We start from the raw sequence: 13,543 nt of genomic DNA, 5'->3' as shown, positions 1-13,543 counted from the left end.
AAGAAGTCTCAGTTTCTTTTGAACTGATAAAACGTGTCTCTGAGGCACACCTCTTTAAGTTTGGATGTTAGTGGCTAAAAGAGGACCATCCTTTCTGATCAGTCCTCAAATCCCAACTGGCCATCACTCTCATACCAAACCAATTTCTTCTTTATTCAACCAAGTGCAGTGTCTTTACTAGTATATAGGCTGAGTGATATTTCTGAAGTTTCTAAATACTCTTTAATCTATTTCCTATTCTCAGTAGGGCATGGGCACTTGAGAACTTCCTCTTACAACACTATCTCTAGAAAAAAATTTAGGTTAGGTATACCCTAACTATATACCCCAACCCATTCTATAATTCCAAATTCTGAGACACAGGTATAAGTGGTTTGGCCAAGATCACATAGCCAGGCAGTGATCAAACTTCACGTAGATTACAGCAAATCACAACCCCTTCTCACTCTGCCACTGACTGCAGCTCAGCCCAGTTCATTACAGTACATGCCCAGCCAAGGTAAACTTGCTAAGTGCAACAGCTTCTGTTAAAGCTGTTATATAAATTCCCCACTCACTGGAGTCTCTTTAAACCCATTTATGTTAAACATCATTACAGTTTTCTTGAAAGATGTTAATCACAGATTTTCATATAGATTAAATGGTAGGGGAAAGGATGGATTTTCTAGTATTTCCCTTCTAATTTTATTCAAAATACATCATAGATGTCTTGAAGCCAACCACCACGCACACCATTCCTTAGTTTTTAACTCCATGATCCAGTATTCAAGGATAAAAGATGCTTCCCCAAAAAGTTTTAAATGATGGCAATTAGTTCTTGACTGCAGCAAAAACAAGTAATTGAGGCAACTGTGCCTTTTTTTTTTTAAGAGTGCAGTGTTGGTGTAAGGAATTTTGAAAATTTTGAAAGCTACTTGTCATGCTGCCATTACTGTACTGATTAGTGGGATATAAAGCTCAGCACAGTTAGTCTTCTGGCTTCTCATATACAAAATCTTTGTGTTGCCTTTACCTTGTTTCTCTAAGGTTTTAAAATCAGATTTCACCAACCACTGAATAGTCCCAAATCCTCTGCAGTATAAACCACTGTAAATAAACTCCTGCAGATACTCACAGCTAAAGAAGAGAAATATTTGAATTAGGGCTTTGCCTTCCATCAAAGGCTGCCTTGCTGTGATTACTGCCACAACCGAGTTAACAAAGTGCATTAACAGCTCTACTAACATAAGCTCTGTGCTTCCTCTGTTGTTTGGTAACTCTTCTTATTTCTCTTTAATTAATTCCATATGTCTCTGAAAAGGATCTGGAGGAGCTACAGTTGTCAGGTCTAATAAGGGGCTTCAAATAGATTCATGGGAAATGTCTGTTATAAAAAAAAAAACTAGTCATAGGTTACAAATTTTCCCCACCCAAAAACTTATATTTTTCATTCCATTTTCCACAACAATTTTATATACCCTCATATGATCTAGTTCATGAACAGTAAAACCCTAACCAAATGAGAGCAGTTTGGGAAACTTTAGGCAAAAAACATAGAACTACTTAAAAACTGAGGAAACTGAATAATCTCTCAGAAGGAACTTTGGCTAAAGACAATGCTTTGTAAAAGAAAATATTTTCTAAAGCTATCATTGCTATAACAACTTGTTCAATAATGTTTTATTTGTGCTACTAGATTTAATAGTTTAATAAGATAGGAAATTTGACAGATGGTGACTCCTGCTGTGGTCGATAGTGATGTAATGGTCCTTCATACTGTCTGCCTGGATCGTTTTCGGCTTGATTTGCCTTAACAATCTCTGTCTGATAGGCCTGCAGTTTTTCCTGGGGCGGTGCAGGTGAGCTGGCAGGACTTATGACCTCAATAGCATCGCTAGTTGTTTCATACCTGTGAGAAGACAAGCTACTGGAAGAGTCTGAAGCTTGAGAGCCACGTTCCCTTGCATCCTTGTCCGAGGCAATTTGCCGGGTGATGATCACGTCTATGAAGTTAGCTGCAGTAGTGGTGGTCTTCCCTCTGGTCCTGAGCTCTTCCTCATATCTGGACTTTGGAGGAGGCCCTTTATCTTTCCCAGCCTCGGAATAAACTACTGAAGAGTGAGGCTGGGGCTTGCCACTTGGAAAGGCTGAAGAAGTGTACAGACACTGAACAGATCTCTTCTCCACCTCCAGGCTTTTCTGCTCTAGCTGCTGCTGCTCACTAACTGCTGCTGACCTGCTTCTCAAACTGTCTTCTAACCTGGCAGCTTCATGCTTACTCTCTTTTGTTTTGGACACATCCATCTGGGGTGCAGAAGCTGCAGCATCCACAAGAGCAGCCAGGGCGTCCGCAGCAGTGTTGTAGCGGGAGGCTGGCAGGCCTTGGCTTATGGAAGGGCCCCCAGCGGGCAGTGGCATGATTCGTAGCTGAGCAGTTGGGTCCAAAGGTGTGATTACGCTGGTTCCATTGGTTCCCTGGAAAACACTGGGTCTCTGCTGCAACATGGTCTCCTGAGCTCTTACTGATGGAGACGGGGAGCGAGCGTATCCGTGACTGTCAGGCCGGTCGGTCGGGCTGCTCTGAGCCTGGACGCAGGTAGAGGTCGGAGGAGGCTGCGGCGATGCGCTCCCGCTCTTGTTCCCATTCTCGCTCTTTCTCCCTCTCCCTCTCGCTCTCGTTCCCGCTCCCACTCAGCACTTGCGGCTGCAGCAAGGTGTGTTGGGTGTCCAGGAGACATAGACGCAGGGTTGTACGGCCTGGGAGGGAAAGTAATCTGTGTACCAGGAATATATGTGATTCTGTCCATGGGAGGAGTGCTTGTTCCCCCGGGGTGAGGCACTAAAATTGCTGGAGGCATATTGGTCAGGTCAATGATTCCTCTTGTTGGAATGTTCTCTTGGGGAAGAGTCCTCTGGCTACATCAGGGCGCAAGTTCACCTGCATCTGCTGTGAGGTAATGTAATCATTTAAGATTGTCTGTCGTGTATTCTCCATTGCATACAGCTGATACTGACTTGGGTAGCCTGGAGTTGGTGAAAGCTGTCTCTGAAACAGGTAAGCAGCAGCTGCAGGGTCCAGAGCCCTGTGAAACGGCATGGCTGGATCCAAATGAGTGGGCAGATGGCTCCGGTAGACCTCTCCTGTGGTGCTGCCCCTGTGATGGGGGTCAAATGTGCTGTGGCTCACAACAGGGTCCACCCCAGGCACCGGAGACTTCGCTGGTATACTTTCCCTTTGGGTAGGAGTCAGTGTGGATTTCCTTTTATGATTGGTAGACTTGCTAGAAGAAATTGTAACATCGGAAGCTCTGCTCATCATGGGTGAGCCTCTGGACATGGTGTTCTGGTAACTCACGGGAGTCCTCCAAGCACTGGTGTCGTCATAAATGCCCGGGCTCAGCTGTGCTTTGGGAGCTTCGTGAAGTGTGGACCTGAGAACGGAGGGGCCCGAGCTCACCACGGATGTGTGCCGGGAACGCACTGGCTCGCCTGTCTTTACGTCTTCGTATTTTGCCCATTCCACCACTTTTATGTTCTCTGGCACAATCTCCAATGGAGGCATTCCGCGGGGTAGTTTACTAGGCCCCGTGATCAAAGATTTGACATTGTGTTTGATGGCAGATTGACCTGAGTTGCTGTCAAACTTTATTGGTGTGCCCTGGGAAATGGAACCTTCAATTATGGGCCTCCTGCTCTGGACTACTTCTGGAGTCTTCCGGCTCTCCTGAGTTAAAATATCTTGCCGTGGGATCTCGTGAATGGAACGCCCCATCTCCTTGATGGTGGTGATGCCATCATATGGTTTGCCTTTGGTAATGGCTCCTTCAAATGCTCTTATGGGAGGACTTTCCCTTTTAATTTGTTTGGGATATTTAAGGCCATCTTCAAAGCTTTCAGTTGTTGCTCTTGGTGTGCCTTGCATTATGGAGCCAGACAGCACAGGTCTCTCTTTGAGGTCAGAATGAGGGCTCCCCCTGGGTAATGCTCGGCGCATCAGCCCCTCTAACCGTGCTGATACAGGAGACTCCCTCATTGACATTCCTTGCTTTATATTTCCTTCCACTGATTCATAGCTTCTTTTTAAACTGATTTCATGAGCTGTTCTTGGACTCCTAGTCCCCTCTCGGGCATTCTTAATATTATCATAGGATAAGATATGTCCACTTTTTCCTTCATAAATAACATGGCCTTTGGATGCAGCTGCTTCTCTGCCTTTCTCAGGACTACTCTCTTCAATGGGCATTCGAGAAATGGATTCCTTCACCAGCGCCTCTGTTGGTATGCCAGCCTGTCAAATTATCACACAGGATTTTGCTAGAAATCAAGTTCCCTCGCAGACTCCCCCGCAACCTCCCACTTCTACATTCCAAAATTCACCCTCTGCTTTGGTGTCAACGCCTGTGAGGACTAAAACATCCAGTCGTTACAGCCCCGAGTCCCAATCTCAGTCTGCTCACCATCAGAGACCAGGTTCCAGAGTTTCTCCAGAAAATCTTGTGGACAAATCCCGGGGAAGCAGGCCTGGAAAATCCCCAGAGAGGAGTCACGTCTCTTCAGAGCCCTAGGAGCCCATCTCCCCACCCAGGTTCCAGTTGTGCAGGAGAAGCAGGAAAGCATGCTGCTCTTGTCTCAGCGGGGAGCTGAGCCTTCGGAGCAGAGGAGTGATTCCCGCTCACCAGGCAGTATTAGCTGCTTGCCTTCATTCTTCACCAAGCTGGAAAACACATCACCCATGGTTCAATCAAAGAAGCAGGAGATTTTTCGTAAGTTGAACTCCTCTGGTGGAGGGGACTCTGATATGGCAGCAGCTCAGCCAGGAACTGAGATCTTTAATCTGCCAGCGGTTACCACATCAGGCTCAGTTAGCTCTTGAGGCCATTCTTTTGCTGATCCTGCCAGTAATCTTGGTCTAGAAGACATTATCAAGAAGGCTCTCATGGGGAGCTTTGATGACAAAGTAGAGGAGCACGGAGTGGTCCTGTCGCAGACTGTGGGAGTAGTGCCTGGTGGCGCCAGCACGTCAGTTGTGACCAGTAGTGAGACACGGAGAAAGGAAGGGGACCCATCACCTCATTCAGGAGGTGTTTGCAAACCAAAGCTGATTAGCAAGTCAAACAGTAGGAAATCAAAATCTCCCATCCCTGGGCAAGCCTACCTGGGAGGTAGGTGAAAGGCCCTCTTCGTTCTCCTCCGTGCATTCCGAGAGGGACTACCACAGGCAGACGCCAGGGTGGGCCTGGGAAGACAGGCCATCTTCAACAGGCTCAACACAGTTCCCTTATAACCCCCTGACACTGCGGATGCTCAGCAGCATGCCACCAACACCGATCGCATGTGCCCCCTCTGCTGTGAACCAGGCAGCTCCTCACCAACAGAACAGGATCTGGGAGCGAGAGCCCGCCCCGCTGCTCTCAGCACAGACAGTGAGGACTGAACCACACAGACGGGGGACACGGCATGGGGAGGGGCTCGTTCTCAGGTATTTTCATTGCAGGTCAAAAACCTGCTCATATGATTTGTGCCCAGAGACTTTTCAGGAGACAGGGCCATAGATGATGGAGAAATGATGGAAATTCATTTGGAGCATCAAACGGGAAGAAACAGAAAATAGCCTTTGATACGCCGCAATTCAGTGGATTCTAATAGTGGAGGGTAGAAATGTAGAGTTTTTAAAAGTGGACAATTCCTGTTCCTACATCTGTTTGTAAAGAAAACCATAATGTCTTTAAATCACTCATGTAAATAGATGACCTTTTTGCAGTGTAAAAAAAAAAATAGGAAATTATCTTTCTCAGTGGTAGGAAACATATGACCCATGGGACATATGTGGCTCATGGAATATTTTGGTCTGGCCCTCCCAATGCAAACCCAGGCAGGACTCGAAAATTAGCCTGCTGTTGATTTATTGAATTTTGAGTTGATAATTTTGTATGGCCCCTGAATTATGTTATGAATATCTAAATGACCCTTAGCAGAAAAATGTTTCCCATCCCTGCTTAGATCCTGAAGGTTAAAGGTAATTTTAGCTAAAGGTTGAGATTAAAAGTTAATTATACTGAGAGCTTTAATAACAATTTACTCAGAAATAATTTTAAGAATAATTTGACATTGAAAATAGCAGCCAATAAAGTGAGAACCAAGGGCTTAAAGCAAGGTGATGGTGCAGTTAGGAGAGCAAAAACGGGCTAAAAGAAGTCCTTCAACTTTTGTCATCAGTGGCAAGTGTAACCTGTGCAAGTCACAAAGGCAACAGATTGAAGGGGAAAAAAGGCTAAAGCAAAGTTTCACAGAGTTAGAATACTGTTTTTCCAATGTAAAGTAGAAGCAATAAGCACTTATTACCATCATCTTAGATCTCAAATGTCTATTTAGAATTCAATAAGCAGAAAACAAGTGCTATTGTAATGCCATGTGATAGCTAATGGGAAGAACACAAAAAGAACAGAAAAAAAAGTCACTTCCCTAAAAGATATTTCAATTTATTAGTTAGAAAATAAAGTAAGAACATATAAACATATGAACATAAGCACACCTGCGCTACAAACACATGTTAAACATGCCCCAGTTGCACATCAGGTTGACGCCTACTGTGGAAATCCTCTATTTATACTAATAACTTGGACGTAGTGATGACTATCTGTAAGTATAGATAGAAGAACATGACTCACTAAATTTTCCCATCAATGCACAAACAAGTATGATTCAGACATTAAGCCCGCCCAACATCATAAGCTACTAAATGGGAAGTTAAAATATTAACTAGCTCTCTTCTCCCATCAGCATCATCATTCTTCCCACTCTCCAATGTGACCTAAGTTAATGCCTAAGATATTTTAACAAGCACAAATGGTATAACATTTTGTCCTTCTTTGTTTTATTGTAATAACAATATCCAACTTAGATCATCAGGTCCACAAAATAGGTGAGTCACAAAGAATAATCTATCCTCTTTTACTTTGAGATTATTCATTGTGATAAAAGACAAAACATGCCAAAATGTAGTAGTATCTGAAATGATTACAGAAATGAATGTGAATGATATAATCAAAGAATGATTGACAACCAGCATATAATTCAGTAAAATTTGCTGGTAATGGAATCACTAGTAACCCAACTCCACTTCCTGGCCTAGGCCAGGCTCTGCACTCCTACTACTTCTACTAGAGCTGGGCAAGAAGGTCACTCACTCACTTTCTATAATATGTGTGTGTGTTTGTGTGTATACATGGTTTTATTCCATTCTATATTCCTACTTGTGCCAGATGGGCTTTAAGAGTAAAACATTGCAAATGCGAACTAACTAGCAGAAAAGCAATTTTATCTGACACATGGAAGTGGGAGAACTCATCACAACCTCTGATTCCCACCACTGGCTCTTCTTTGGCAAGTCCCAAACTTCCTTTAAGTCTCTCTGAACACTAACACTTTAATCTGGATGACAAAAACTCTATCCATGGCTGGCACCGTGGCTCACTTGGCTAATCCTCCGCCTGCAGCGCAGGCACCTCGGGTTCTAGTCCCGGTTGGGGCACCGGATTGTGTCCCAGTTGCTTCTCTTCCAGTCCAGCTCTCTGCTATGGCCTGGGAGTGCAGTGGAGGATGGCCCAAGTGCTTGGGCCCTGCACCCACATGAGAGACCAGGAAGAAGCACCTGGCTCCTGGCTTTGGATCGGCACAGCGCGCCAGCTGTAGCAGCCATTTCAGGGGGTGAACCAACGGAAGGAAGACCTTTCACTCCTGTCTCTAATTCTGCCTGTCCAAAAAAAAAAAAAAAAACACACACACACAAGAAAAAAACCCAGGGGGCGGAGCCAAGATGGCGGATAGTGAGGACGTGTGCCTTAGCTTGGGAAAATAAAATTTCATGAAAGTGGAATTATTGTAGCCTCAGGAAAAGACTCAAGAAAAAAACTGCAGAGGAAACGCTTCCGGATCTAGTGGATGTGAAACAGAGGACTTACAGGGAGCCCACCGCGTGGAAAACCAACCGAGACGAGCCGAGTGGCGGGAGACGAGCCAGAGCCACAGAATCTCGCCAGCGCGGGAACCCGAGGAGGGTAAGACAAAGACCTCAGAAACCCAAGACATTGGGGGGGGGGGGGACAGAGGCCTCTCCCTTCACTCACCAAGCAAAACAAAGAGCACCGCAATTTTACATATGTAAAGTGCAGCCAAACTCAGTAACTTTAGCAAAACTCGAGAACACATTGAGGGCTGCATAAACTCTTTGTGTGGTCCCAGGGGTAGATCAAACAAATACTCACAGAGGCCAGATTTCAACTACCCTCAACTCCACTCCCAACTGAGTCAAAAAAAAAAAAAAAAAAAAGAGAGAGAGAGAGAGAGAGAGGGAGCCAGCAAGGAGCAAGTGAGTGAGCAATCTGGGAGAGTCACTCTTTACACAGCCTTAAACCTGAAAAATCAAGCATAGCTCTCTGGCCACACTCATCACAGCTCCTAAGGATTCAACAAAACAGACAGCTCACTTAGAGGCATAGTATAACGAGAAAAAAAACACCACAGCAAAAAACAAACAAACAAACAAAAAAAAACAAAAACACCATAAATTATCTCCAACATGCCAAACAACAAACATAGAAGCCGAGGTAACAAGAGCAAGAAGACACTATGACGCCCCCAAGTGAACAAGACACGCCAATGCAAGATTATGAAGATGAAGAGATAGAGGAAATGCAAGAAGCAGATCTCAAAAAAATGATAAGAACATTAAGAAGTTCTCAAAAACAAATTCTTGAACTACAGAAATCCTTAATGGACAAGATAGAAAATCTCTCCCGTGAAAATGAAATATTAAGGAGGAATCAAAATGAAATGAAACAACTAGTAGAACAGGAAACTGAGATAGTGACCAAAAACCACAATGAAATGAAGAACTCAATAGATCAAATGGCAAACACATTAGAGAGCCTTAAAAACAGAATGGGTAAAGCAGAAGAGAGAATATCGGAATTAGAAGACAGAGAACAGGAAAGGAAACAGTCAAATCAAAGAAAAGAAGAAGAAATCAGAAATCTAAAAAATACTGTCAGGAATCTACAGGATACTATTAAAAAACCCAACATTCGGGTTCTAGGAGTTCCTGAAGGCATGGAAAGGGAGAAAGGATTAGAAGGCCTTTTCAGTGAGATACTAGCAGAAAATTTCCCAGGTTTGGAGAAGGACAGAGACATCCTAGTACAGGAAGCTCATAGAACCCCTAATAAACATGATCAAAAGAGATCCTCACCACGACACGTCGTAATCAAACTCACCACAGTGAAACACAAAGAAAAGATCCTAAAATGTGCAAGAGAGAAACGCCAGATTACTCTCAGAGGATCTCCAATTAGACTTACAGCTGACTTCTCATCAGAAACCCTACAAGCCAGGAGAGAATGGCGAGATATAGCCCAGGTACTAAGAGAGAAAAACTGCCAGCCCAGAATATGTCCTGCAAAGCTCTCATTTGTGAATGAAGGAGAAATAAAGACCTTTCACAGCAAACAGAAATTGAAAGAATTTGTCGCCACTCGTCCAGCCCTGCAAAAGATGCTTAAAGATGTCTTACATACAGAAACACAGAAACACGGTAACCAATGTGAAAGAAGGTAAAGGAAAACCTCACAGGAAAAGACCACAAGAATCTCAAACCAGATATTAGAAAATATCTTTGGCAAATGGCAGGGCAAAGTTACTCCTTCACAACAATCACATTGAATGTTAATGGCTTGAACTGTCCAGTTAAAAGACACCGATTGGCTGATTGGGTTAAGGAACAAAACCCATCTATTTGCTACTTAACAAGAAACACATCTTTCCAACAAAGATGCATACAGACTGAAAGTGAAAGGCTGGAAAAAGATATATCATGCCAACAGAAATGAAAAAAGAGTGAGTGTAACCATCTTAATATCGGACAACATAAACTTTACCACAAAAACTGTCAGGAGAGACAAAGAGGGGCACTATTTAATGATTAAGGGATCCATTCAACAGGAAGATATAACAATTATCAATGTATATGCACCTAATCACAGGGCACCAGCTTATTTAAAAGACTTGTTAAGGGACTTAAAGGGAGACTTAGACCCCAACACAATAGTACTGGGGGACTTCAATACTCCACTCTCAGAGATAGACAGATCAACAGGACAGAAGATCAACAAGGAGACAGCAGATTTAAATGACACTATAGCCCAAATGGATCTAACAGATATCTACAGAACATTTCATCCTACATCTAAGGACTTTACATTCTTCTCAGTAGTATATGGAACCTTCTCTAGGATTGACCACATACTAGGCCATAAAGCAAGTCTCAGCAAATTCAAAAAGAATTAGAATCATACCATGCAGCTTCTCAGACCACAAAGGAGTGAAACTGGAAATTAGCAACTCGGGAATCCCCGGGGCACTCCATGTGCAAACACATGGAGATTGAACAACATGCTCCTGAATGAACAATGGGTCATAGAAGAAATTAAAAGAGAAATCAAAAACTTTCTGGAAGTAAATGAGGATAACAGCACAACATACCAAAACCTATGGGATACAAAAAAGCAGTGTTAAGAGGAAAATTTATATCAATAGGTGCCTACATCAAGAAATTGGAGAGGCACCAAATAGATGAGCTTTCAAGTCATCTCAAGGATCTAGAAAATCTGCAGCAAACCAAACCCAAACCCAGTAGAAGAAGGGAAATAATTAAAATCAAAGAAGAAATCAACAGGATTGAATCCAAAAAAACATTACAAAAAATCAGCCAAACGAGGAGCTGGTTTTTTCAAAAAATAAACAAAACTGACACCCCATTGGCCCAACTAACTAAAAAAAGAAGAGAAAAGGCCCAAATCAATAGGATCAGAGATGAAAAAGGAAACATAACAACAGACACCACAGAAATAAAAAGAATCATCAGAGATTACTACAAGGACTTGTATGCCAGCAAACAGGGAAATCTATCAGAAATGGACAGATTCTTGGACACATACAACCTACCTAAATTGAGCCAGGAAGACATAGAAAACCTAAAAAGACCCATAACTGACACAGAAATTGAAACAGTAATAAAGGCCCTCCCAACAAAGAAAAGCCCAGGACCAGATGGATTCACTGCTGAGTTCTACCAGACATTTAGAGAAGAATTAACTCCAATTCTTCTCAAACTATTCAGAACAATCAAAAAAGAGGGAATCCTCCCAAATTCTTTCTATGAAGCCAGCATCACCTTAGTTCCAAAGCCGGAAAAAGATGCAGCATTGAAAGAGAATTACAGACCAATATCCCTGATGAACATAGATGCAAAAATCCTAAATAAAATTCTGGCCAATAGAATGCTACAACACATCAGAAAGATCATCCACCCAGACCAAGTGGGATTTATCACTGGTATGCAAGGATGGTTCAATGTCCGCAAAACAATCAACGTAATACACTACATTAACAGGCTGCAGAAGAAAAACCATATGATTCTCTCAATAGACGCAGAGAAAGCATTTGATAAAATACAACACCCTTTCATGATGAAAACTCTAAGCAACCTGGGTATGGAAGGAACATTCCTCAATACAATCAAAGCAATTTATGAAAAACCCACGGCCAACATCCTATTGAATGGGGAAAAGTTGGAAGCATTTCCACTGAGATCTGGTACCAGACAGGGATGCCCTCTCTCACCACTGCTATTCAATATAGTTCTGGAAGTTTTGGCCAGAGCTATTAGGCAAGAAAAAGAAATTAAAGGGATACAAATGGGGAAGGAAGAACTCAAACTATCCCTCTTTGCAGATGATATGATTCTTTATTTAGGGGACCCAAAGAACTCTACTAAGAGACTACTGGAACTCATCGAAGAGTTTGGCAAAGTAGCAGGATATAAAATCAATCCACAAAAATCAACAGCCTTTGTATACACAGGCAATGCCATGGCTGAGGAAGAACTTCTAAGATCAATCCCATTCACAATAGCTACAAAAACAATCAAATACCTTGGAATAAACTTAACCAAGGACGTTAAAGATCAATACGATGAAAATTACAAAACCTTAAAGAAAGAAATAGAAGAGGATACCAAAAAATGGAGAAATCTTCCATGCTCATGGATTGGAAGAATATCATCAAAATGTCTATTCTCCCAAAAGCAATTTATACATTCAATGCAATACCAATCAAGATACCAAAGACATTCTTCTCAGATCTGGAAAAAATAATGCTGAAATTCATATGGAGACACAGGAGACCTCGAATAGCTAAAGCAATCTTGTACAACAAAAACAAAGCCGGAGGCATCACAATACCAGATTTCAGGACATACTACAGGGCAGTTGTTATCAAAAAAGCATGGTACTGGTACAGAAACAGATGGATAGACCAATGGAACAGAATAGAAACACCAGAAATCAATCCAAACATCTACAGCCAACTTATATTTGATCAAAGATCCAAAACTAATCCCTGGAGTAAGGACAGTCTATTCAATAAATGGTGCTGGGAAAATTGGATTTCCATGTGCAGAAGCTTGAAGCAAGACCCATACCTTTCACCTTACACAAAAATTCACTCAACATGGATTAAAGACTTAAATCTATGACCCAAAACCATCAAATTATTAGAGAGCATTGGAGAAACCCTGCAAGATATAGCTACAGGCAAAGACTTCTTGGAAAAGACCCCAGGAGCACAGGCAGTCAAAACCAAAATTAACATTTGGGATTGCATCAAATTGAGAAGTTTCTGTACTGCAAAAGAAACAGTCAGGAAAGTGAAGAGGCAACCGACAGAATGGGAAAAAATATTTGCAAACTATACTACAGATAAAGGTTTGATAACCAGAATCTACAAAGAAATCAAGAAAATCCACAACAACAGAACAAACAACCCACTGAAGAGATGGGCCAAGGAACTCAATAGACATTTTTCAAAAGAGGAAATCCAAATGGCCAACAGACACATGAAAAAATGTTCAAGATCACTAGCCATCAGGGAAATGCAAATCAAAACCACAATGAGGTTTCACCTCACCCCGGTGAGAATGGCTCACATTCAGAAATCTACCAACAACAGATGCTGGAGAGGATGTGGGGAAAAAGGGACACTAACCCACTGTTGGTGGGAATGCAAACTGGTTAAGCCACTATGGAAGTTAGTCTGGAGATTCCTCAGAAACCTGAACATAACCCTACCATACAACACAGCCATCCCACTCCTTGGAATTTACCCAAAGGAAATTAATTTGGCTAATAAAAAAGCCATCTGCACATTAATGTTTATTGCAGCTCAATTCACAATAGCTAAGACCTGGAACCAACCCAAATGCCCATCAACAGTAGACTGGATAAAGAAATTATGGGACATGTACTCCATAGAATACTATACAGCAGTCAAAAACAATGAAACCCAGTCATTTGCAACAAGATGGAAGGATCTGGAAAGCATCATGCTGAGTGAATTAAGCCAGTCAAAAAGAGACAAATATCATTTGTTTTCCCTGATCGGCGACAACTGAACACCAAAGGGGAAACCTGTTGAAGTGAAATGGACACTATAAGAAACAATGACCTGATCA

The 13,543-nt window shown here is 42.4% G+C and overlaps 1 protein-coding gene and 1 pseudogene across 1 annotated transcript; one reads left to right on the top strand and one right to left on the bottom strand.

Annotated features, from left to right (window-relative positions):
* Window positions 1–1,677: 1,677 nt before the first annotated feature.
* On the bottom strand, window positions 1,678–4,264 carry LOC133765300 (nuclear receptor corepressor 1-like; the record flags this gene model as incomplete). The annotated part of the gene is given in 4 exon segments (XM_062198906.1): window positions 1,678–2,538; window positions 2,540–2,651; window positions 2,653–2,875; window positions 2,878–4,264. Coding segments are annotated over 4 exon segments (2,583 nt in total), but the record flags the coding sequence as incomplete, so codon positions are not given.
* Window positions 4,265–4,274: 10 nt separating this feature from the next.
* Window positions 4,275–5,531, top strand: LOC133765299 (nuclear receptor corepressor 1-like; annotated as a pseudogene).
* Window positions 5,532–13,543: the final 8,012 nt, after the last annotated feature.

The sequence above is a fragment of the Lepus europaeus genome, chromosome 8, assembly GCF_033115175.1.
Source record: "Lepus europaeus isolate LE1 chromosome 8, mLepTim1.pri, whole genome shotgun sequence".
NCBI lineage: Eukaryota > Metazoa > Chordata > Mammalia > Lagomorpha > Leporidae > Lepus > Lepus europaeus.
Note: the sequence above shows the minus strand (reverse complement) of the source record. Positions and strands in the feature narration are given on the sequence as shown.